Here is a 25,923-nt window from a genome sequence, read left to right on the forward strand (position 1 = left end):
TGGGGTGCAGAGTGAGGGTATGGGGCTGGGCTGTGGGGTGCGAGATAGGGGCATGGGGCTGTGGCTATGGGGTGCTAGATGGGGGCTGAGGCTGTCGGGGGCTGAGCGATGGGCTGCAGGATGGCAGGCAGGATCTGGGGCTGGGATCTACAGGGTGTGGGGCAGCGGCTGGGGCTATGGGGAGCCATGGCCTTGGGGTGTGGGGCTGGGGCAGTGGGGCAGGGCCTAGAGCCGGGGCTGCGGAGTATAAGGCTGGGGCCACGGGGTGTAGCGCAGGCCCYGAGGCTGTGGGGCCTGGGGCTGCAGCTATGGGGCGCAGGCCAGGGGTGCGGCCCCAGCCCGGGCGCAGCGCGGCCGGCGACGTGCGAGCGAGCAGCGCGGAGGCGCCGGCCGGTCAATCGGGGACAGGAGTTAACCGCGGGCCTGGCGGTTTCGTCGTTAACCCGGGCAGTCGTTAACCCGGGCCCGCTTCCCCGCCCGGCCCCGCTCCGCTCCGGGGATGCCGCCGGGGGAGCGGCGAAAGCCGCGGGCCCGCCAGGCAGCGCCGGGGCGAGCGTGAGAAACGCCTCGCCGCGCGCCTGGGGAGGAATAACAGCTTAAAGGAATGTAAATGAAACGCAGCTTCGGGCCCGCTCCGCGGAGCGGGGCGGCCGCAGGGCAGCGGCATCTGCCGAGGGCACGGAGCCAAGTAAAACGGACGCTGCTTTGGGGGAGAAGGTCAAAGCTGGCGTTTCTCTACCTGACGTCTGGCTGCTGTTACGAGGAAACCAGCTATCCYGCTGGTGGCAAGAGCACAGCCTTAAAAGCGTTAACGCTTTGGCAGCAACAACGGGTTAGGGCTGACGGTGCAGCGAGGCAGGCTGTGCTCACAGTGAGGCAGGTTAGATCAAGAGTAGCTCCCCAGAGGGCAACGGAGTTGTCCTCATGCAACCAAAACAGGATCTGCTTGGGGGTAGCTGGAAAGTGTCCCTTAAACAACAGAGTTTGATAGAAACCATCGTCGTTGCCTTTGGTGAGGTTACACAGGAAAGGAGCAGGAAGTGTCTAAAAGGAATTTGACCTGTTTTACATCCTTTTCTTTCTAAAAAATTTATTAAAAAATATCTTGAACTAAATCCAGCCAACCCAGAGCAAGATGGTGTGAAGAGTCTGCCTGGAAGTTTGCCCTGGTTTAGCTCAATTTTCAAAACTGATTTTAAACCAATCTGATTTTTCTGTGAAGTCATGAAAAGGCAGGTAATTCACCGCCAGCTTCAAACTTGCAAACTTGTATCAAAGGGAAACAAGTGGCTAGGTGTGATTCAGTGGCAGTCTGTCTGAACTGGCTGCCAGCGCCTGCGAGGAACTTCTTTTTTGTTAATGAAACAAAAACCACACTTGTAGAAATTATTTACCTACCGGTTATGCCTCTTGGGAGAAGCGAGTGTGAACAAACCGTGGGCTGGGCGTTCGTTGTGTCGCCTACAGCCCGAGTGGGATGTTCACGGCTACTTCGGTGAGGAGGCAGAATTTTTCTGGGCTTTGTGGAAGGGAATTTGCACAGGAAGGTGGTTTGGGGAACGAGTGGTTTCTGGGGGAATTCGCGTGTCCASATGTTCCCCTACAACTGAGCGTCGCTCCTGCAGGCGGCTGCGGTGCTTGTGCGGTAGCTCTGGCTCATACCCCCGTGTGGGCTGCACGTCGGCTCGCTGGCAGAGGAGGAGGAAGAGGGCACAAGCAGCACCTGTGACATCTGACGGGCACGGGGGCAGTGAAGCGTCCCCGTGCGGGTCTCCTCCGGGGCCCCGGGGCCGGAGGGCGCTGTGGCTCCAGGCGTTTAGGCCTGAGGCCTGGGCRCAGACAAGTGCGACGAGTGATGTGCAGCTAATTAAGTGAGTCTGACACACGACGCATTCAATTTCCAAGGCCTAGGGAGGCCGGGAAGCGTTACCGCCCCCAGCTATGCAGTTCTGGCGCTTCCACCCAGGCAGCGGTAGCTCGCACTTTTTGGCTCTGATTTTGGCTCTGAAAGGCCCCAGTTTTGATCGCAGGCTGCCGGCCAAACTGCTGTTATCAGACGTGCATTTCCGTAACGCTAGTTCCAAAGCTGCTGTTTGCATGCGAAACCTGGGCTGCACAAACCACCCCCACCTGGGAAGCGTGTCTGCCTGATCCTGTTAGTTGTGCGTTTACCCCAAACCGGTGAGCATGTGGGACACRGGAGCCTCTCCCTGAACAGCAACTGTGTCCCAATGGGAGAGGAGGAATCGGGCTACGAAATGGAGCTCCTSTTCCCTACGGATAAAAAGCTTATGCAACTACTCGACTTTTGTGTGCAGGGATGTATGTCCGTCCACAGATTCTGAGCCCGGTGGCCGCTATCGAACACGTTTAACACAGGTTTCAAAGGAAATCGGCCTCCCAGAGGTTTAATGAAACAGGCAGAGGAGGAGAGGTTGGTGAATTTGTACTGACCAGTTTTTGAGCCGCTCGGCTGCGTCTCCGATGGGACGCAGCAGTCGGTCAGCGCCAAAGCGCCCTGCGGGGAGGGAGCGATAACGGGAAACCTTCTTGGAGTTCAGCTACGAGCTCCAGCAACCCCGACCAGCGGAGCAGCCGGGCGGGCTTAGCCCCGGCGCCCGAGGTATCGGCGCTTCCCCTCCCCGCGGGGCCGCAAACACGCGCGGGCTCGTGGCCCGACGGGGCGGCAGCCGTGGGGGTTCGCCAGAGGGAGCCACGGGGGGCTGCAAAACCCCTCTAGTTCAGAGCCCTTCCGGGGGGAAGCGGTCGCGATGGGGTCCCCGAGGAAACACTCACCCGCTCCGCGCTGCCGAGGGCCCCGCTGCCCCCGAGTCGCTGCGGCTCCCGGGCCGTGGAGCCGGCTGGGCCGGGTCGGGCTCCCTCGGGGCCCGGGCCGAGGCCGCCCCGGCTCCGCCAGGCCCTGCAGGCCCCGGGCGGGGTCCCAGCGCGGGGCGTGGGGGGAACTGAGCGGGGCAGGGGGCGCAGGGGCTCCGGGGGGGCGGCCCCGGGGGTCCCCCCTGCCCGTAACCCCACCCCCACCGCTTCCAGAGCCCTGGAGGACCCCGCGCGTCATAGAGCGGCGGCAGCCTAGAGCGGCGCCGGCGTGACGGCCCCGCCCCTTCCTCCCGCGGTCACGTGGGCGGGGCGGAAGGGAGCGCCCGGCGCGGCGGGTGCCGGGAGCGCCGCCGCCGCCGCCGGTCCGCGCCGCCATGCGGAAGTTCTTCCAGGAGATCAAGGCCGACCTGAAGTTCAAGACCGCGGGGCCCGGCCAGAAGCTYTCGGAGCCGGCCCGGTACGAGGGTGGGGGCGCGGCGGCGGCTCCGGTACCGGGAGCTCCCCTCCCCCTGCTGTATCCCCCGGTGCGCGGGCGGGCCGGGAGCAACAGGCCCGGCCGGGTGCTCCGGCGTCCCGCGGGGCCGCGCTGCTCGTCCCGCGCCCCGTCCGGCAGCTCCGGTCCTGCCCAGGCCGAGGTGCCCGGCAGGTTACGAAGGAAAACGGCCCAATTAATCCCGCTGGGGGCGGCGGCGCCGCGCGAGCCCCGGCAGCCGGCGGGGGCGGGAGAGGGGCTGGCCGCGTCCCCGCTCGTCGCCTCGCACGAAGCGGGCAGCAGTGCTGCCCGGCAGGGACGGCCGGTTCCTTCGTGACCTCTCCGGAAGCATCGCGTGCGTCAATACGTGCGGCGTAACGTAGTACCGGGACGTCTGCGGCCGAGTCCGGGTCGGAGCTGCCGCGTGCTCGGAGCTGATGGCGCTGCAGAGGGTCGTGCAGGTGGGGCGAGCGATGGGTTAGCGTGAGCGCGCGGTGCCTGCTTCTTTGCCCCTGATTTCAGTCATACCAGAATCACCTAAAGGCAGCAAGGTTAAGAAACACGAGTTGAAGGTCTCTCAAAGGGGTGTTTCGAGCGTTAAATGGAAGAAAACTCCGCGTGCAGTGGAGGGAACGCCCCGAGGGCTGCCCACTGAGCTGTGCTTTTCTGTTTCGCACCAGGGTCCCCAAGGAGAAGCCAAAAGCCGAGGCAGCACCGAAGCCTCGGCAGGGACCTACCAATGAGGCCCAGATGGCGGCAGCTGCGGCGCTGGCCCGCATGGAGCTGAAGCCCAAGGCCAGGCTGCCCTCGTCCCAGGAGGCCATCAAGAATCAGGGTAYGAGCTTGCTGGCAAACATCGCGCTGCCGCCCTGGGGTAGGGCCGGGGCGGCTGGGCCGYGCGCGGGGCTGACGGGCTTTGCAAATTACAGCCCAACTGCCGTAGGTCTGAATGCGGAGAGGGAGGTGCCAGGCAGGCAGCTGTGCGGATGCYGCTCTGGAGGAAGCTGCTGGGATGCAGCTGGTTTCTGGGGCTGCTTAGGAGTCTGCTAGAAACGGGAGTCGCGGTCACRCACAGACCCTGAGGCCAGGAGCAGAGTGTTCAGAGAGGCGGTCGCTTCCCCAGCGCAGAACTGCACGGGCCGAATCCCTCTGAAACGCTGCCCCTSTCCTGAACCGCTCAGCGTGTTTATTTGCTCCTACCATTGTAACCTGGATTTGTCTCTCTTAGTGAGAAAGGAGCTGATGGCAGAGGCAGCTGCAAGTGAGAAAGGGGTCTCTGCAGAGGTACAGGTATGAGACATGCTGCTGTTCCCTGAACCTGTTAAAATACTTGCTCTGGAAGCATTGTTCCGTGCTGTTTTCACTGTCCTGTGCAGGCCAGATGTGCTAAGGTGCCGAAAGCTTTCTTCATTCAACTCCATGTCTGATTTTGTCTCTTTTAGGACGCAGAGTCCCCAGACAAGGAAGAGGTGGCTGGACTCTCTGTGTCAGGGGTCTATTTCATTTGCCCGTTGACTGGTGCCRTTGTAAGGAAAGACACGAAGGAAAAGCACATCAGAGAAGCCATCTTGTCAGTAAGCACCACCTATGCTGCCCTTACATCCTGTTTGTTTTCCCTCAATCTGTGGCGTGGGTTCCGTCAGGCAATGCAGTAGCGACCTCTCTAATCCTCTGCCCTCTCCCTATAAAATCCCTGTCTTCTACTGTTTCCCAGAAGAGCAGCCCAGTTCAGACAGAGACTTCACAAAGGCTTGCCCAAGCTGCTGCCTTTGGCTGCTGGAAACGCTGAGACTGGGAACTCTGGCCTGCATGTCCCTCTGGCTGTATGAACTGGTGGCAGCTTGCTTCCCTGTGCCTGACTTCTGTCCTCCTTTCCCAGTATTTCTCTGTAGACCCAGTGGCAGCCTCAATCATGGAGATTCACACCTTCAATAAGGACCGAGAGAAAGTGCGAGTGGGCGTGGAGACCATAGCTAAGTAAGTGGGCTGCTTTAGCGGGACTGAGCACACAGGTAGTTTGCTGTCCCTTCCCTCCCTGAGTGGTTAACAGGCAGGTKGGTGGATTTTCTTGCTGTGCTCCAGGCAAAACCTGAAGAAAACCAAAGCTGAACATTTGAACTGTCTTGGCTAGATAGTGCCATCCTTTTTTTTTAAAAAAAGGAGGAGGGGTAGGAGGAGGGGGGTGGGCAACAGCTAAGAGCTRTTTAAGAGTTAGTCCATTAGTCTAAGAGATTTGATAACTGCTGATTCATAGCAGGAGATCCCACACTGGGTCTGGCTCATGCATAAACACTGACTAGCAYGATCCTGACAATGTATTTTACTTCCTTCAGCTGCCTCAGTTTTTAAGCTTCCTTTATCTGTAAGAAATAATGGGGCATCTCACAGGTCATGTGCTTCTTGTGCCTTTGGGGCCGCATATCCTGAAGTGCCTGCTTTAACTGCTTATTTTAATCCATCAAGCGTATTTTTCTTCCTGCAGATATCTGGATAATATCTATCTTCATCCAGAGGAGGAGAAGTACCGGAAAATCAAACTGCAGAACAAAGTGTTTCAGGTGAGAACAAGACTCCTGCAGGTACTCTCTGCTTAGGRAACTCCTTTCCTGAAGCAGACTACATTGAATTTTTTTTCCTTTTCTTCTAGGAAAGGATAAGCTGCCTGGAAGGGATACACARATTTTTCCAGGCTATTGGGTTTGAGACAAAAACACTACCTGTTCCAGGACAAGGCAAGAAATATAAGTGTATTGAACTGCAGCCCGCTGTTTGGTGGTGGGACACCCCAAGGGAGGCTAGTGAAGCACCTCTGGTTGCTCCGAGAGCTTTACCCTCTAAGGCTGTAACCAGCCACTCACCCTGCAGCTTCCTTGTTAGTCAAGGCATTAGGAAGATCCTTGCTCTTACAGTTCATACRTTCCTCATGCAAGAACAAGAGACTCAAATCCTGCTCTCTTGGTTGTAGAGACCACAGAGGAGTACTACGTACTGAAGGAAGAAATGCTGACCAGGTTGGAAGACCTAAAGGACTACAAAGAGCAGCTTTTAAGCTCTGAGCCAGTGAGAGCCCAGCTAGATCGCCAGCTCTGTCTATTTAAACCGTCACCTGAAGCTGCTCGGTTTGAGCTGCCAAATGACTTCTACAACCTCACTGCAGAAGAGATCAAACGAGAGCAAAGGCTCCGGTGAGTAGACTAAAGGGGGGGGCCCTGACTGCCCGCAGAGGGGGTATGCAGTGCCCCAGTTAAGTCTCATACCTCTCCTCTCTGTCATGCTAAAATACCCTTCTGTCTAAAGGACAGAAGCAGTGGAGAAAGCCTCAATGCTGAGGACAAGAGCCATGCGGGAGAAAGATGAACAAAGGGAAATGCGGAAGTACAACTACACCCTGGTACGAGTCCGGTTTCCTGATGGATACATTCTCCAAGGTAAAGGACTACTTATCCTTTCTTTGTATACCCCCAAAAGCTTCTGAAAATAYATGTAGCCTGACAGCTTGAATAATAAGCAGGGTTAAGAGATATGCAGAACACAGCTGGCAAATAAAATAACAGAATCTGAGTGGGGTAGCATTTCTGTRAGAACTCTACCATCTCTGAGCCCTCCATCTTTTTTGTCTGAGTAGGGTTGGGACTGTAACCTAGGGTTGAATGTAGAGGGTACAGCCTCAAGGCTCTGTTAATTAATGTGTGCTCTTCACAGGCTACTGCTAGCAAGCTGGACTCRTTAGATCAGTTTGTTACAGTAGCCAGCGTGAGGTTGCCTGTGTGGCGTTAGGCTATACAACAGAACGAATCCTCTTCAAACTTTGCAGTTGAGCTCTGAAATAATTTCATGTTTCCCAGCTCTTTGTTGCAGGCTGGCAGAGACTTGTCACAATTGAAGTAACGCTTTTCTTTAGCGATTCTGCTTTTATACGTCTGAGTTGAATCAGGCTGTGCTTCCATGTCACTGAAGCAGTTTATAAACTTAGCATCAGTACTCAGGCCCTACAGTGTCTACCACAAAAGATCATACTGACTACAAACAAAGCTGACTTTGAATGGCAGAGCTTCTTTCAACGTATCGCCTTCTTTTCTCACGGCAGGGACATTCTATGCACGAGAATCAATATCTACGCTCTACAATTCTGTGAGGGAAGCACTCACCAATGACTGGCTGCCCTTTGAGCTGCTGGGACCCGGAGGTCTCAAACTGACAGATGAGAACTTGGCCTTCAATGAATGTGGGTTGGTGAGTTTTAAAAGAAAACCAAAACTGGCTAATACCCTGCCCCAGGGAAGTTGAATCTTCAGGTGGCAAGAGAACCACAGTTGTCAGGGTCATCTGCTTTTCATATCTTGGAGAAGTTTGTGCCTCCTGCTTTCAATGCAATAATTTGCACTCTGGCCTTTTTCAAGCCTTCCTAAGCTCAAGGAAACAAGTGCCTGTATGAAAGCTTCTGGCTGAAGGCTAGGATGTCTGATCAGTGAGGAACTGTAAGGGACTACCTCTGGCAGCAAGCGTGGGCTGCAACAGTTGTCAGCAGTTATATCACAAGGCTAGCACCCGCATAGGGGGAGAGATGCAAGGCAGCAACTCTGAGCCATGCTCAGCTCTGTAGTATAAGGCTTTCAACAGAAAGCCCAAAGCAGCATCCCCAATGAGTTCCACACTCTTCTTTTTCAGTTCAAGTGTTAGTTCTAGAGGTTTTGAGGTCTGTGAACATGTTCAACATCATATATAGCCCAGCTGTAGCTTACTAACCCTGCCTTTCCTGTTCCAGGTGCCCTCTGCCCTCCTGACCCTTGTCTGGGATGCATCAGTCATGGCAGACATTCAGGCTGCAGGAGAAGAGCAGTCAGCAAGCCCCCTGAAACCAGAACTCCTCTCCAGGGTCCAGACACTGTCATGAAATAAAGGGGAGTGGATTCAGGGCTGATGATTTTAAACCGTTCCCTCATTTCCCTACACAGAGCTTCCAGCTTTGTGACCTTGGAAATGACTTGTTTTAGCTCAATGCAGTGGAAGTCTAGATTTTGCCATGCCACAATCCTTGCTGTCATCTCCACAATGCCAGCAGCTATACACTAGGGCAGTCTTGCCCACTAAGACATTTACATAGCTGCTTTTAAAACCAAGTTCTAGCAGTTACTGTTGAGGTATTTTCTAGATCATGATGAAGTACCCCTCTCCTCCCTTCAAGGAAGGATTAGGTTCTACTACAAGGCTGGATTACCAATGATGGGCTGGGCTTAGAACTCAGCTTTTCCTTTTGCTTCTGTGTGCACTGTTAACTCCTATTGGAGATTAAGTCCTATTGGAGAGAGTATATTTAGATAAACTTTGTCAAGTCTGATTAAATGGAATATTTAATGATCCAGTTCTGTTTGAAGTTATTTGAAGTGTATAGCTGTTCTGGATTGGAAAATGCAAGTGAGTTACAGTCACTGTTATTGGTGCAGCTGGGGTATCACCTGCTTTTTCACTTCATGGCACTTGCAGACAGAACAAGGGAGAGACAAGGAGACTGACAACAGGCAACAGCTATTTATGCCACAYTGTCTCACTGATGGAAGATCAGACCTCAAACTAGAGCCAGCATTTTAGGGAACTAATTGCATCAACTCTCAAACTGTATTAAGTTAGAAGCTCCTGCAATTTTGTTACATATACAAGCAAGTTCTAAAAAAAACTAGTTCAGTCTTTTTATACAGAACAGCTTCAGACTGATGTACAGACTAGCTTTTATAGGTTCAACTTGTATTGCAGTGATGCGTACAGGAGACTGATGATCTAAGTACTAGCCTGATCTGTAAGTAATACCAGTCTAAGCCAAAATAGGAGAAACATCTTGCAGAGCTTTTCTCTTTCCTAAAGGTAAATCCTTGCTGCTGCTCTCTTTAGCAAGTAAGACCACAAACAGGATAACAGAGATAGCATAAATTCAAATATAATTATACATCATTTATACCCAAGGCCATGCTATACAAAATTATTAACAGAATAATTCCCCAGTGGCATCACAATAAGCTTATATTTCATAATCCCTCCACTAGATTAGAGATAACTTAGATACTTTCCATTACAAAGAAGTATCAAAATTTCAATAATGCTTTATTACGGACAGATTAATATGCAATATTTTTTTGCTAAGACTAGACCTAAAAATTTAAGCTTCCATCTGGTCTGAAGCAGAACAAAGTGCTGTCTTCTCTTTACAAGAAATACGGAATACCTTCAAGTATCTTGTTCAAAGATACACAAGTTTTAAAATTTTCTAAGTAATTCTACATACATACAGGGAAGTTAGTAGGCATTTAAGTCTCAAACTGTATTAGATGGGCTGGCCATGCTCCTGTCCTGGTGAGGGGCAATCGCGCCACTTGATTTGGAGGCTGCCAAAGATTCGGTAGCTGCCAACATAGAATCTGCAAAATAGAACATGTTGCAATTTTTTCAAACCTCTTTATTTACCCAGTACAGTTCAACTGCTGCAATATACGCTTTAAGTCTTAGCTTGCCTGCATGCATTGTTTGCCCTAATCTGTTGCAAGCCTCTTTTCAACATCATTTACTTAGAATCCAGTTTTAACATTGGGTTACACCAGCCCAGAATAAAATCATGTCAAACCTATTAAAAACAAACAAACAAACTTCACAATGCTTGTCAAAGCCCACGAAAAGCAAGCTACTGAACAGCTTCCCAATTTTCAGAGCAAAAGGCTACAACTGTGAAGTAAGACTTATCTTACTACAGTCTTTTGCACTGTAAATAGGCAAAAGCTTAAGATTAAATGTAAAGCTTCTTGTCAACAGTGTTGCCCAGTATAGAAGGAAAAAAGCATTAACACCAGCTGAGATAGAAGGAAAAAAAAAACCCCAAGATGTGTCAAGAATGGGTCACACATAAAAAAAAATCCATTTATCCAAGCTATCAATTAGAAGTTGTTCAACACAAAAAGCCCACTTTTCTTAATTCAGGTTATGCCAGTAGCATTGTGAAAGAGCTCTGTTGTGAGAGTTGAAAGATGGGGCTTGGAGATTCTGAAAGCAGTTCAGAGGAGCTGAATGCACATCATGTGGTTTGTGTTAAGTCACTGGTCTGTATGATTCAAATATGTATAGTTAAAACCTCACAGAGATGAAAAGAGCCACTCCACATCCTCACCCCACTGTTTGAGTCTGTAGCCTGAAGGATACGCTACCGCGAAGGATCTTTGAAAGCCTCACCACTAAGAGTTAACTGGGACACGAATACAAACAATAGCTTAGATTCTAGAGCAGAACTGCACAGCACTGATCAAAGCCCTCATCTGTCAAACAGCTGAGGGCTTGGTTATTTATCCCATGTTACTTCCTTCAGAAGAGTCAACTGCAGCATGCACAGAAGGCTGCAGGAAGGCAGCAAAAGAGAGGTTCCACTCCAGACCTCATCAGTCCTGGAAGGGGTCTAAACATAAGCACGCAAGCCCCAGAGACCAGCCCTTCTTGGCAGCATTTACCAGTGGTAACAGGATCTGCTCATAACTGTCCCTGTTGTTCATTTCTCCCATCAGAAACAATTTAGTGGTAATGTTGGCAGCCAAAAGCTATTCACAAGCACTTTGCTGTTTTGGAGGGAGGAGGGAAGCCATAAAAGCAGAAAAGTATCTGGAAATAAAGCATGACTAGCAGAAGAGTACAAGGCTTAGGGAAACGGTGGCAAAGAAACTGGAAGAGGTTTACCAACACACACAGTTCCTGTTCCGTTATACTCACTCTCCTGGAGCAAGCATCTGCCAAGAGGTTGTGGTCAGTTTGTTTACTCACCTTTGCCTGGCTGTACATCCACAATCATGCAGTCATCATCTTCCTCGTCTTCCTCAGTGTCTGCCTGAAATCCATCCATCTCCATAGCTTCAGCCTTAGTGAGGGAGGGGGAGGAAAGTTTCAGATGTGTAACATTAGGCTTACACTGCTAATATGCAAGACCCAAGCATTTCATTCCAGCAGCAACTACTGCTGTGAAGGACTACACTGGACACTCCTCCCAGTTAGCGCTCACAGCAGTTGGAACAGTCAGGCATGAATATGTGTACGAAAGGGAAGAAGAAGAAAAAAACCAAAAAGGCAAGAAAGCCCACAATTCTGGCTTTAGACACTGACTTTTGACAAAAGGCCTATTCTGCAACAGCATGTACAGCAGGAAGCACGCCAAGCTTTTACTCCAAAATACTTTGCTATTACACAATGTAACAAGCAGCCTACACATCTAACAAACATAGTTAAACCCTTAAAAAAAAAACTAAAACTGAGTCAGATTTCAATTAAAAGGGGAAAGTTTCTCCTCCTCCTGATTATTTTGGATGTTTCCTTGCTTCTGGAAAATTACTTTTGATTGCCAAGTTTGAACCCTCCTCCCCACATCTCTTCCGTTACATCAGATTAGCTTTTATTTGGAGTGAGACTACAGCTCTTCCCTTGCTGACTCCATTTTTGCCATGGGAGCAGCTCTAACTGCTCACTCTGAAATAACAAATAAGTGACATGAAGAACTGCAGCTGCCCAGCAGTGAACAGCTGTGAGCATTACTGGAATTGTGGAATGAGAAGTCTCATATCCTAGAAACAGTCCCAGTCCCCTAACAGCTGTTTCAAGACAGTAAATTTTAAATTCACATCTTTCAATAAGGTTTCAGGTCTCAGATTAAATATTCCATTCCAGCACACACATTCACATTGCCTACTTCAATACTGAGCTGTTTTTCTCTGCAGCTTATGCAAGAGCACCTTCACCTACTTAGAAGTTCTGGCACAAGCTTCATGACAGAGTAGTACATACCAGGAACAGAGAACCTGGCAGCCTTGACCTACCAACCATTCCTAATTTCTCCACAAGCTCCAGCCGTGCTCGCGGGGAAGGATGGGATCCAGACACTAAAACAGTGCCAATCGAGACATCCAAGATGAAAGGTTTTCTGGAGCCTTCCAGCACCTTGTTCTGAGCCACCCTGCACTGTATCTCCCAAGGGCTGCTTTACTTTAAGATGCTTTCAGGAGCTTTGAAGATTTTATGAAAAGCTCCTGAGCAGGAATAGTTAAACAAATAGTCAGTTATAAGCAGAATCTCCAGCAACTGCAAGAGATTGTCTCTGCCTTTATTTAGCATAAAGAGAAAAAAAATATCCAAATAGATAGAGTTCAGGGGCTGAACAGCTCCTTACAAATCTGAGCCCTGCCTGTATGTGACTTCAGAGCTTCTTTAATAAGGAGAAGCTTCTTCTTTAAGAAGAGTCAGAGAACCTAAGAACTGGGTGGGAAGAGCGAGCCTGAAAAGCCTCATCTGAGGTTTCTTTTTCTTCCCCCTTGACCATAGGGGAATAAACCCAGTGTACAGTGCAATCCCTGTCCTAGCTCTAGGTTTTAGAAGGCAACTAATTAATAACACCAAGCTTAAATCTCTAAAGCTTCACTGTGTTAAATGCAACGCAGCATCACACAATTAAAGCCTTGGTCACATCCTTTTTGAACACGCACACACATTCTCTCCCAGCTCAGCTAAGAATCGTCAGATATTTGAAACAGCATCAATGGGAGACTAAGTTCTCAATATTACTTCTCGTTACCCTGAAAAACGGAGCAGAACAACAGGAAGACCACAATGAAGCTCACAGCTGGAGTAGCAACTACTCCAAATGTATCTCACTTTATTCCTATGATTTTTTTTGTTGTTGTTTAAATCAGCTCTTGAAATTCAACTTTGTGTCTGACAGGATAAGCATGAGACTTTACAGACTGTTATGGGTTGAATCCAGCACTTATGAACCACATTTAATCAGTACACATGCAACTGTTGTAAGCCACCAGCCCCAGCTATACATCTGGCAGCCATACACAAACATGAGAACCTGCATACAAATGATACACAGCTGTAAAACCAAGGCCAAGCAGACACTCAGAAATTATTTGTAGCTTGGACGCAATCACTGCCAAATAGCAGAAAAATGGAAGAACAGCAGGATAGCAACATTTCAAATAGAACAGACAGTCCAAGCTAGAGACACACAAAAGAAACCTATCTCTTTAGATTCACATAATTTCACTCCTTCTCCACAAAAAAAAAAAAAAAAAAAAAAAAGGTCTTTTTGTACGAAAAAGAGGCCCGTATCTTAATATTTTGTCTTTGCTTGTGACATAGGTACGCCTTCCTGGGAGGCATGCCAGGATGCTTGCCTAGTGAAGGTGCATAGCTATATTCCTGCAGTTCTTTATCAGGGAAGAGCACAGCAAGAGGAACTCACCTGTTCAGCATCCCGAGGCCTTTTCATGAATTTAGTGATAGACATACTTCCAGTGGACTTCCTCTTTACTGACACAGGGGTGGTCTGCGTGACCGCCACGCCTGGCACACTGCCACCCTCCTCCTTTCCCGAAGAGGGGACTTGTGTGATGTAGTTCCATTGACAAGGGACAGGGAGGTGCTCTTGATCAAAACTCTTCAGCACCTCCGAGTGGACATACCAGCACATTCTATATTCAGGTCTCTTGTCATACACAGCGTTCTCAGAAATGATTCGCTTTAGCCTGGCTTTGGAAGGGATACCACTGTCCTCACCCACAGGTGTTTGCGGCCGGGAAGCGTGGGGACTCGCAGGGCCTGCGTCACTACCGTCGGCAGCTGCAGTCACATCACTGAACAGTCCTTGCCGGCAGCACTCCTGGAACTCCTGGATGATCACTTTACTCCCGTTCACGTTCCCATGGAGCAGTGGCAGAAGCTGGCCAAGGACTGCAAAGAAGAAAGATTGCACCATGGTTGTGGGGGAGAACTGTCTGAAGGTCAAGAAAAGCCAGGCTGATATAACCAATCATTACACATGCTCCAGGAAAGACAATAAACTAAAATTAATTTTACATATGGGATTGTAAGAAGAACTAAGTTTGATATAGACAAATCACCCCAGTCAGAACGAACTCTGAATCACAAACTTCAGCCCCTATTATAGCCTTTTTGTGTATTATTTGTATCTTTGTGTTAACCACACATTGCACCTACTCAGCACTCAAAGCTATCGCACAAACTAAAACCTCCYTTCTTAAGCAATACATGGGTAAATCATTTCAGGAGCTTCCARTAAGCAGTCTTAAATCTGAGAATATTGAGGTCTGGTTGACTTTGCTTCCTGGAATTTTTGGAGAGAGAAATTAAGACTATACAAAGGAAAACTAATTTTCAAAAATTCTCAAAGACAGACTTGGATTTTAGAYTTCTCACAGAGAGTTCATTCTGAATTTGTAACTTAATATAAAAATCATTTCAAAAGCAGAATATGACAGTGCTGCAGAAATACAACTACTTAGCCCTTCATGTCTTACTTTGCTGATCTTTTGCTATTTTTTTGCTACATTTCTGTATCTGCTGTTCTTCCTCAGCAACAGTTGAATCCAGGATACATGCTGTAAACTGCTGAAGCACCTTTAGGTCTGCATTTGTGCTGCTGTTGCTTTCTGCACCTTCCCAGATGCATCCAATTTTCACAGGCTGTAGAACATGGAACCTCTTTCCCTTGGCCATCAGTTCATCCCACTCCTTTGCTTTCAGCTTCTGACGAACCTTCTGGTTCTCTGGATCACATTCCTAAAGCCATAAGCAAAAGTGAAAACTGATGCATCATTCCAGAAAAACAAAAGCTTTTTAAGCCCAGCTTTTTATTATGTTATCTGAGCTACAAAAGTTCGTTCCAGAACCAAGCAAGCAGATACGAGACCAGGTATTTCACTGCCAACACCCCAGGCTTTCTGCATGAGATGATGCCTATTACATGACACACTGGCAACTGAGATCCAAATCCACTATCACCCAGTTCACTTACTTCTGTCACTCCTTCATCTTCAGATAGGTACCCATGGGGTACAAAAAACCCATCGTCGTCATCTTCATCCTCTCCTTCTTCCTCATCATCCTAAAAGTAAATTCTGCTTATTAGAAATTAGATAGTAGATAGTATCCACTATCAAACATTTACACTTGAACTTTTGCTGCTGCTTTAACTCAGAAAGATTATCATCTGCCTAGCCTAAGGCTATACAGACGGACAAACCTGCTCCCCTAAGGTTGCTGTATATCATGTTGTAGAAAGGTTGTGCTAAAAAGACTTTTTTTTTTTTTTAAGCGTATGAAATCCTTACCCCTTCACTATGGGAGAGACTCTCTCCAGGCTCTTCCTCTTCCCACTCTTCATCACTATCTACTTCATAATCCAGTAGTTTCTAGAGTAAGGAATGCCAAAATGTGATTTCTGTCAAGAATTTCAGTGCATGATGCAAGAGCCCACTCAGTCTTTCAAAACTACCAGTAACAAGAAAAAATAAGCAAGTGGTCAGAAATCCCAAAGAACACGTGAACTTGGACAACCACATATTCACTCTGCAAGTAAAGGGACAGAGGTGGRAGGAGTGGAGAGAGAGAAAAGACAYCCACAACCATACTGCCTGTAAGTATACTGCTTACACTGTCCTTTGACCAAGGATTCCTGGGACGGATCACAGTAGTTTTCTTGTTCCACGTGCCCCAGTATGCAGGTCGGTGATTCTCACAGAACTGCAGAAGTTTCATTCTACCAAATTTTCTCCTTTCAGGAACAGCATCTGTTTTGCAGTTATCCACTACTACCACATCACTGTTAAAACAGAGACCATCATCAACAGTTACAGCATGCTCCCCTGCTGCTCAGAAAAATCTTTTATAGGACTCCTTCAATTCAGCCACATGACACCAACTCAGRGCTTGAGCTCCTTAGAACAGCCACCTCCCAATTTGCTCGTGAGAACATGAGTTGCAGACAAGCCACCCTCCCCCCTTAAATACAACAGCATGTCCAACAGCAGCTCTGTTTTAGCTATCTGACAGTTTTAAAGGTAACCCTAAAACACCACTAAAGCTAGCAGTACCCAAGTTGAAAGGGAACTGCTGGCAGTGCAAGATTCCCTGCAGAGAAGGATTTGAGAAGTGGTGTATGGAGTGAAGGAAATCTGCATTATAATATAGTGCTTCCCATGGAGACAAATCTCACACAAAATGACCAAAGGAAAGCTGCATCCTTCCATAGTCTCCAATATTGGTCTAAAACTACCTTCAAACCACTTGCAGTTCATTATAAAATGAAMAAAAGCAAAGAAAACCCAAAATGCAGCAGACTAACCTGTTGACTATGTCAGCACTGTTATTGACAAAAGTAGGTCCGCTTTTATGTGGTTTGCGGCACTTCAGATCCCTCAAGAAAGAAACTTCACTATTCTGTGCACGCAGGAGCTGATCCAGCTGTTCCAAGAAGTCTGGATCAAGGGCAATACGACAGAGGGGAGCCAAGACCATGTTCTCCTTAATTTCAAAAGGAGCAAACTTTCCACAGGAGCCAGCAAGAATCTGAAATGTTAAGTGAGGGTCATTAGGGTCTGAACATCTGACAAACTGCAGCACTAACCCATCTGAGATATACAACAAGCCTAAATATCAAGTACTATTGTTTGAATGAAAGTTTAGGTTTCCTATCTGAGACTCCTGCAGATCTTGAGAGAATTTAGGTCTTTATAGTCAATGCCTCACAAGACAAAACTAAGATTTTTATTAAAGCAATTATAAAGTTCTTTGTAACCTCTGCTATGGTAACAGATTTTTAAGCCCTTTACACTTTTGAAATCAAGACGTACTAGTGCTTTGTTCACCTTTGTTCAGCTTTAAGCAACAGGTCAGAATGAAATCAGTGTATTTGTTGGAAGATTACTCATGAAAGAGCAACAAAACACTGAAACAGTAATACCTCACCTTGGGGGCTTGTGGAGTCTTTGGTTTCTGGAAGAACCTGGTAATCTCTGCTTTCTGTGCATTAATACGCTGAAATCAGAAWGAAAATGCAAGTTATAAACACAAAGGTAGGACAAGACCATAAAAATTTATGGCAAGTTCAACGATGACCGGACTTCAAATCTAACGAGGTATAGAGCAAAGTTCCAATATTTACCAGGTTCCACCTTATCAAAAAATAATTGCTTTCTGTAATACACTATGTGGACTCCAGTGAGATCACCAAGACAAAGGACAGAGCTGTTCCACTGGCATTGAAAAGTCAAATACAGCAAGAATCTAACAGATCAGAATTAAAATAAAAGAGTAATTAAAAAAAAACCAAAAAAAACCCCAAAAAAACAAAGACACCAGCCTTTACAAGAGATAAAGGCAAGAAACCTGCACTGTAGTATTGCTGGAATAACCTCACAAGATTAGATTTGATAGGCTGCATCCCAAATGAAGATGCTCATTCCCAAGCAGCACAAGTACATGAGATGTGCTGAGGCAGAATGTGCTTTTTGGAAGAACTTCGAAAGCTAAACCAATAGCTGTGGGAGCACCATTGCGGACACCCATTCAGTTGACAGGGTTCCAGGGAGCCCGCGAACATCATTTCACCATAGTAGTAGAGCTCAGAAAAGAGAGAAGATTTACCTTTTCCTCCTCTTTTAACCGTTTCTCCTCCTCTTTCTTTCTTTTCTCCTCAAGTTTTGCCCTTTAAATATAAAGTTCATTTTAATTGTCACATACAATAACGTATTTATTTGTGCTGAGGCTGAGTTGAGCAATCACAGACCTTGACTAAGATCTGATCATACCAGGCAAAAACATAATCCATTAATTCAATCAAGAACCACATTTGATTAAGTGTTCAGAGCAGAAGACTCCTTCATCACTCTTCCCAGAGCAAACATTGATCTGTTTTAGCCACGTAGTAGCTAGGCTTCTTTAAGTTTTCCTCAATATAAAGAAGAGGTATTTACGGTGTTATCAAATTACAAGCCATTTCCTTTACAGACAGGGCACCAGTGCCAGCAAACTGCAAACATACAACCAAGACTGGCCACAAAGGGAAAATTCAGTGACTCATGAAACTCTTTTCAGCCATTTCAAGTCAGAAGCTCAGTTCAGCTCAGTCTGCAAGCAATAAGTACTGCTGAAACTAAGTTCTAGTCTACTTAGTCTCTGATATATTTTTAAGTATATCAAGTGACTCCGAGAAGCACACAYCATTTCATCAGTATAACTTCTAGAACAGAAAGCTAAGGGAAGCATGAAAAGGGGCTTGCATCACTGCACGTCACTCCTTACAATCTGCAGAAACCAAGACACTTACTCTAGAGCTTCCTGTCTCTCCTTGCGTTTCTCTTCCTTCACTCTTAACTTCTCAGCTTTTTCCTTTTCTTCTTTTTCCTTCTTTTCTCTCCTTTCTTTCTCTTTTAGTTCTTTCTCTTCCTCTTTCTTTTTCTTTGCCTCCTCCTTGGCTCGCTCTTTTGCAGCTTTTGCCTCTTCTTTCAGCCTTCCCTTTTCTTCCCTTTCTGCTTGTAACTTCTGCAGTTTGTCTGCACGCTCCTGGTCCTAGTTAGGAAACAAACCGTTAAGCAAGTGTCTTTTGARTACAATAAAAGCTGCTGGCATACAAACTGAATAAAATTAGGATATAAGTTCTTCAGYTGAGATACTAGAGTGGATTCTTGCACCCAGTGCTTAGCTTGCAGCACTGTTTCTAGCTATTAGCGATTAACAGCCTCCATCTCTTGCCTCAGCTAGTCTAGCTTTCCTGTACTGACCTTTTGGGGATCTGCTCCCTCTGAAGGCATTAACTTTCTTTTCTTCAAACAAACCAAGACTCTTTTGCCCTCCAGGCATCAAGAAAAGCTTTGTATTCTACTTGCTTTATATTTGATCTTCACTGTTGTACACCTTCGTTATTGACGCAACATTGTAGAAAATTAGCGAAGTTAGTGTAYTTGAGCAGAGTGGTCAGACTGGATGATTCTCCAGAGGTCCATTCCAACYTCAACTATTCTGTGAGATTGTCTTTTAGATGATTTCACATCACTTTCAAAACAGTTGCTTTGGAAGCATACACCTCCTCACCTGAACCTTCATACTTCCATTTCAACGTAGGGCTACCACTACACAAATCTGAAATATGAATTTTATCCGAGTTCATGTYGATGTCTCATAAGGATTTTCTGACTGTTTTTCATGCTCTCAGGCAGTAAGGCAAGTCTCCAAYCTTCGGATTGCAGAGTAATTTTATAAAACTTGAAGCTAGCAGAAAATAGTCACTTCTGTTAGTTCTCTTCAGATAATTAAACAATGTAAGACACTTCAGAGTTATTAGAGGTGCACTATGGGAACAACAAGGGAAAAAAAAAACTACACTGGAAGTGTTGTTGTTCCTAGTATTTCATCCCAAGGCTATTGAAGTTATTATCCTAGTTACAGGTCTACTGACACATATAATGAGAATGTGGTATGCTTGCTAAAAGTGACAAATTCAAGAAAAATAACTCCTCTACATTGTAGGCATTGGTAACCTCCCTGAGAAGCTAGGATACATCTGTGCTCAGACRTACAAATATCCTGTGTATTTCCAGTTTCTTATTAGTTATTTCACATCTTGGTGTTCTTGGYTACATCAAGACTTGCTGAACAGTGACTGCAGAAGACAATGAACATYTGAAATTGTGCCAATGGTAGAAAGCAATATTGTCAGAGAACAGTCACGGTAATCAAGGAAAAATCTACTGGCTAGTTCTGAAACTGGTAGAGTTGATAGACCTATTTAAACAGAATAAGGCTTCCATTCTCATCTCTCCCTCATTACTGCTATACAGAATGGAAAAACATAACAGACTGGAACTCTGTATAGAGTGCTGTATGAAAGTGAGCATCTCTAGAGTACACTCAACCACACAGAGCTTATATAGAATGAATCAGTCCACTACCAACTTTATAAACTAGTTCATAAGCATGGGCCTTCTGAACTGCAGTTAAAATACCACCCAGTTTCTCCGCAGACAAAGCCTACTCATATAGCATGAGCCATTCAAGAACTCCATACAATCCATCAGTCTCCCTTGCATTTAGCATTTCCTCACTAAACACAGCGTGCACAGCARAATTTTACACCACCATATGGAACAGAGTTTGCTGACCAGCAGGCTTCAAGTGAACACTGACTGTAGCTTAAATGTTTCCAGGAGCAACACCCARTCGTTCCTTCAGCGAGCCGTGCCAACATTTGCCTGACTTATTACTACCTTTTATTGCTCAAAGTGGAGAGAAAGCTGAAGCAGGAACCAACCCTAAATGGAATGGTCTTGAGGATTCCACTTAAATCTGTCCACTTGACAGGCTGTACCTACTCTGTCACRAAGGGTTTGGGAAAAAAATAAAAAATAAAATTAAAAAAAAAAATCCTCAGAATGCTTTTGAGGAACAGTAAACAACATTTACAGTTCCTTAATATTTTACCAAAGTGCAAAGAAAGGCAGTGCAGGCCACCCACACCTCGTTACACGTACATTAAGAACCTCTGGAACAAACCGAGTACTTTAACTGCATGCATTAAGATTCTTCCATATTCATCAGAGAGGAAAACCAGGAAAAGATGTTAGAAGTGGACTAAAAGGAAACGCAAAGGGCTTTGCTTACTATTCAATGCAAAAGCACAGCAGGTTAACTTTCTATGTCAGTGAAAGTGCCTTACTCTTTGCAATCTCAGCTTCTCCTTCTCTGCAGAACTTTTGTGGCATTTCTGAGATACCTGAAATTAGAAAATGCAGTTTTATTGAGCCACATCATTCCCTTTCCATAAGATACTAGAACTTTTAGGAAAAGAACAGTAAGCTTTGTCTGAATTATATTATTATTCTTTCAGATTAATATATTCAGTAACATAAGTATATAGCACAGGCATATCCAATCTCACTGACTTACATTTAAGCCAAAATACATCTAAATGCTTCTGTTTACATTAAATCCTTGTATTACTAAATTTAGCATAAACAAATTCCCCTTGTCTACTCAATTCTAAAGCATCATTTGCAGTGCAATATTGTGTGCATAAAAACAAAGAGAAGCTAGAACCACTAACAAACCACTACAACATTGCAGAGGACATTTAATTAGAGTAAAGCCTTTTCCTTGGAGTTAAGCTTTTTTGCATCCTATCACTTACTTTTGCTGCAATATTTATATCTCATTTCCCAAATACAAGCACTATTACCTGAATTTTCACATAGTTTCTTCTCATAATCATAACCCTCTTGTTCTTCCATTAGCACAATCATATCAACCCTAAGTTCCCAATGAATCACATATTAGTTTCTCTTAAAGCTGACATTTACCCAGGAGGAAGGCAAAAAACAAAACAGAAAACCCATCATTCACTTGATCAAATATTTAGTTGGTAAGTATTATTCTTTAAGCATACTATGGCTAGCTTTCTTGCTTCCTTCTCTCTTGCCATTCTCAGTATGGGGTAGCATGTTTATCCCTGAGATTAAAAAACTAACACATATGAAATGCTTTATTTTCTATACTTGGACAAGTAAGTTCATACAGTACAAAGCTGTATCAATGGATTCAACATTTTCTGATGCAAAATTGAGTTCTTTGAACAAGGAGCTTTAGTTTATCAAAAGCTGTTTCCACCTAGGAAAATAAACTTACAAGGACAAATAATGACACAGTGCAAATTTCTCACTGTGGCAAATACGACATGGGATGCTCTACCTTACTTAAAGCAAGGTGAAGCCAGTAACGTGTTTGTATTAAAATGTTATGCCAGGAGTCGAGCACTTTTTGTTCTACTACACTAGATATAGTTCGAGTTAYGTATGTATTTCACAGCCTAGAATCAGTTGTTTTGAGAAAATTCACATAAGAAATGAAAGGCTTGTCACATCACCAGCTAACTTAGGATGCCCAAGCCTACCAGCAGTGCCACCTCTGCTGAGCACGTATACTTCCCTATTATACTGATTTGCTCCACCCCTTCACCCTCGTTTACTTAAGCCACATGTTTATTTTTCAGACTCTCAGAGGGCAACATCTACCTGCCTGATTTTTCCTCTAACAATGTAGTTAGAGCAAAGCAAACACACAGGCCACGCAGTCCGGACTAAGTTTAGGCCAGGCTTGGCTACAGCGTCCAAGCACATTCACCAGGACCGCTCTACTTTACGCCTTCTTTAAGGATTGGACTATTGTGCTTGCTGCAAGAGAAACTCCCACTTCACATCTCAACAGATATATCCTGAAAAAGCCTATTCAATTCTCAGCCGTTCAAGCCACRCAATTGTTTCAGCCATCTGTGCAGATAATGCCCTCTTTGATTTAAAAGTTTCCCTTGCAATACAGTGCCAAAAGTCATGATGCCTCAATCGGTCTCTCCATAGGACCGAGGCACTGAGTTGAAACCAGGGCCGAGATACTGAATTGAAATCTAATTCAGATTCCAAACAGCCAGCTCATGCAGAGCTATCAATTTAGGCGTTCATCACTGTGATCCAACCTTCACTTGCCAACTGCATCACATGACCCCAGCAGCACTGAACAAACCCTTTTTCCCTAAAGCAACTGCCCATGTTAAATGGTGTGCACCTAACAAGATGGCTGACAGCACAAGTTTTGCAMCCTGAATTCTGAGAAACAGAAAAAGACTCACTTAACTTGTCCTCTGTCCTCAGCTGCATACTTGCAGATCCTTAAACAATGCTTTACGTGAAGCTGCACTGCATTTCTACTCCCTGGTTTCATAAATACAGGACTTGGAAAAGTATCTGCATGGATTTGTACTGGAAAAGTGACAGACTACACTTTAGTGTTCTCCCATAGAGAAACAGCTTCATGAAATACAGAATGGAGGTTGTAAAACACCACTTACAGACAAAATTGCTTTTGAATACTGTCCGTGTGCTAATTTCCAAAGTGGTAAGTCACAAGGCATGCACTTCACGATCAATTTATAAAAGTGAATCTATAATAGAACTTAAAATTACATTCACGCTACATGAACGTACCAGCAGCTCAAAAGAGCAATATTTTCATCCTTTAGCTAAAGATTTTAAAGGAAGATTCAAAAGGGTAATAGTTCAGATAGTTACAATGAATAAATTGGCAACACTTTCCAGACACTTCCCGTGAGTCTTGTGAATATCCTAGTCATCCTTCCCACTATCAGCACAGGAAACCATACTACCTACCTATAATGAAATAACATTTAGAAAACCACCACCAAAAAAAAAAAAAGACCAACCTTCCTAATAGGTGTTGAGACAGCTAAAGGACTAGAATTTCTCTTTGTTTCTGCAGCAGGCTGTGTCTCAGGTGAGCTCACAGAGCGAGAACTTAAGGAAGAATTCGTAAGTATAGAGTCTCCTTCATGGGATGATTCCATAGTCTCATTTTCTGATGTGACGCTTCCATCCAGAGAAGCAATTTGGGGAGATTTTACAGTCATAATATCTTCCAGGACCACTACCGGCATCTTCCCCTTAAATATGACATCCTTCAGCTCACCTTGATTTATCTTCGTGTTTTCCAAGTTGTTACACTCTGTTAACYCAGAGCAAGACTGGATTTCACGCACCAATTCTTCATCTTTATTTGCTACAGCTTCACACAGTACAGTCTCCACTGAACCATCCATTTGGCTATTCTGAGTGGAATTCATGCAATTCAACTGGTTTATATTTTTTTCTAGTATGCCATTAGTTATACCTACAGATGAAGATGCTTCTGAATCTAAATTAATATGGTCCACATCATTACTYAGTCTATGGTTAGAGTCCTTTGTCAGATCAATAATGATTACAGTTTCRTTTGTGTTATGTTTTGTGTTTTTCTGTACAAAGTGATCTAAGGGACCCTTTCCGTTAATGGGTTTTGGAGTAAAATTCACATCTGAATCCAGCTGGCAGTCATTCTCCACGTTGTCCAGGGACGCACGAGACGTATCGAGAGAGGAATCCTTATTTTGGCCAAAACCACTTTGTGAGCTCTTTACTTTTTTAACTTCTGAATCCGCATCGTATTTTTCCTTTGGTACGGGATTCAAGCGCTTGAAAGGCAACCGGGCTGAAACAATAACATTTCGCTATTTCAGTCACATTGCATAAATCCATAGGGGAAGGTGGGGGAGGGAGAAGGAAGCAAACACTGAGATATTCAGTGAGTTCTTAAACGCAAGAACAGAAACCGGTGAGCCAGGAGGGGAGGGTTTATTATGCAAACAGAGCCTATTGTGCAGGCCTAGGCCTGACGCTGCTCTTTAAAGTATTAAGAGCGCAAGAGCGAGACAGGCACCTTCGCCACAGCCTTACCTTGAACAAGCTTCCGCGGGGGAGCAACCGCCTTGTCTCGGCACTCCATGGCTGCAAGGAGAAAACACGAGTGACACGTTTCGGCTTAGCCACCTGCTTCCCGCGGGCACCCGGGCTGCAGCGAGCCCGACGCCCCTCCGCAGCACGCAGGGCACGGCACGGACCGGGCTGCGCCGCCGCACGAAGGCGCAGGGGCGACCCCAGCCGCCACTCGGTGCTCTGAGGGCGCCTGGCCACGGCGGAGSGGCGGCGCCCGCGGCGGGCAGCGGGCCGCGGCGGCGGGAGCAGGCCCCGGCGCCTCCCTTTGTTACCGCAGGAGGCCCCAGCGCACCCGCGGGGAACCGCCGCGGGCCGGCGGGGCCGACCGCGCCGCCCCGGCACCCCGCGGCCCTCCCCTACCTGCCATGGGCGGCTGCAGCGGCGGCGCCGGCCGCTCCGTCCAGCGGCGGCTGCGGCAACCCGGCCCGGGCCCCTCCCGCTCCGCCCCGGCGGCTCCCGCTCGTATTTGGCGGGAGCCGGGGCGACCCCGCGCCTCGCCGCGCTGATAGGCGGAGCGCGCCCCACGTGACGCACCCTTCCGCCGCCCGAGTCTCGCGAACAGGTCGCCTCGCCAGGTCGGGGCGCTTGCCCGCCTCCTCCCTTCCGATTGGCCAGAGAGATGGCCGCAGCTGATTGGCGCAAGCGGCTGTCAGTCTGGCTCCGTTGCGCCGAGCTGATTGGCTGGCTGCGGGAGGCTCCACGCCTGGCCTCGGGGCCTTGTTGACTGGCGGGCGGTAGCCGAGACAGCGGCGATGCGGCCCCGGGGACGGGCCCCGGGGAGGCCGGAGCGGCCCTTCCGCGGCGCCGGGCAGCGCGGAGGACGCGGCCGCCGCGCCGCCTCGTCAAGGGGGCGCGAGCCAAACCGCGAAATGGCGGCGGCGACGGCCAATGAGCGAGCGCCTTCCCGTCGCGCGCCTCCTCCGCGCGGGGCGGGGAGGGAAGACGCGGCCGCAAGGGCCTCTGGGCGTTGTAGTTCAGCGGCGCGGAGCCTGCTGGGAGCTGTAGTCGCTGCTTGCCTCGGCCAGCGCTATGGCCGACCTGGCGGGTGGGGAGAGCCCGGCTTGTCGGCACGCGCGCCGCAGGCCTCGCCCCGCGCCGCCGTGCTGCGGGACCGGCGCCGCGCCACGGGCGCGGCCGTCGTGCGGCCGCCCAGGCCGGGGCCTCTCGCTCCTGGAGCGGACGCGAGCGCCGTGGGGCCTTGCTCCGGCACCGTCGCTTTTCTCTCCATAGCCGGCTGCTGAAGGTGGTTTTCGCCTTGCGTTCGCGAACGCACCCGGCGGTCTATAGCAGAGCGGAGAAACGTAGCTGAAAGGCGGTGAATCGCGGCGGACGCCGCGCTATCGCGACACAACCGCCTCCATCGCGACATGCGCGGCCAGGGGGCGCCGCGGAGCAGCGAGGCGGCGGCGGCAGCGCTGCCCCGCCGGG

The 25,923-nt window shown here is 47.5% G+C and overlaps 2 protein-coding genes and 1 long non-coding RNA gene across 5 annotated transcripts; 1 reads left to right on the plus strand and 2 right to left on the minus strand.

Moving 5' to 3' along the window:
* Positions 1–2,380: 2,380 nt before the first annotated feature.
* LOC146587505 (uncharacterized) lies at positions 2,381–3,075 on the minus strand. Its single transcript, XR_014897626.1, has 2 exons — positions 2,797–3,075; positions 2,381–2,518 (listed from the first exon to the last, which is right to left on the minus strand). It is a non-coding gene; the product is annotated as an uncharacterized LOC146587505 (long non-coding RNA).
* UBXN6 (UBX domain protein 6) lies at positions 2,524–8,665 on the plus strand. 2 transcript variants are annotated; one of them, XM_085319477.1, is made up of 11 exons: positions 2,524–2,623; positions 3,988–4,142; positions 4,536–4,597; positions 4,750–4,881; positions 5,187–5,284; positions 5,790–5,865; positions 5,955–6,039; positions 6,273–6,492; positions 6,605–6,735; positions 7,395–7,540; positions 8,073–8,665. In XM_085319477.1, the coding sequence occupies exons 2-11, from the start codon at positions 4,058–4,060 to the stop codon at positions 8,199–8,201; spliced, it is 1,164 nt and encodes a 387-aa protein (XP_085175603.1). In that variant the 5' UTR covers positions 2,524–2,623; positions 3,988–4,057; the 3' UTR covers positions 8,202–8,665. The 2 variants fall into 2 exon arrangements, with proteins under 2 accessions (XP_085175603.1, XP_085175602.1); XM_085319476.1 differs by lacking the exon at positions 2,524–2,623 and adding an exon at positions 3,136–3,292.
* A 558-nt stretch (positions 8,666–9,223) lies between these two features.
* On the minus strand, positions 9,224–25,348 carry CHAF1A (chromatin assembly factor 1 subunit A). Of its 2 annotated transcripts, none has more exons than XM_085319474.1 (15): positions 25,030–25,348; positions 24,457–24,507; positions 23,391–24,211; positions 20,838–20,894; positions 18,453–18,694; positions 17,771–17,831; positions 17,093–17,161; positions 16,470–16,693; positions 15,779–15,947; positions 15,457–15,537; positions 15,141–15,230; positions 14,644–14,905; positions 13,569–14,056; positions 11,099–11,192; positions 9,224–9,717 (listed from the first exon to the last, which is right to left on the minus strand). In XM_085319474.1, the coding sequence occupies exons 2-15, from the start codon at positions 24,503–24,505 to the stop codon at positions 9,614–9,616; spliced, it is 2,811 nt and encodes a 936-aa protein (XP_085175600.1). In that variant the 5' UTR covers positions 24,506–24,507; positions 25,030–25,348; the 3' UTR covers positions 9,224–9,613. The 2 variants fall into 2 exon arrangements, with proteins under 2 accessions (XP_085175600.1, XP_085175599.1); XM_085319473.1 differs by lacking the exon at positions 25,030–25,348 and adding an exon at positions 24,856–24,992.
* Between the last annotated feature and the right edge of the window lie 575 nt (positions 25,349–25,923).

The sequence above is a fragment of the Rhea americana genome, unplaced genomic scaffold, assembly GCF_003343005.1.
Source record: "Rhea americana isolate MKP2758 unplaced genomic scaffold, rheAme1 scaffold_590, whole genome shotgun sequence".
Taxonomy (NCBI): Eukaryota; Metazoa; Chordata; class Aves; order Rheiformes; family Rheidae; genus Rhea; species Rhea americana.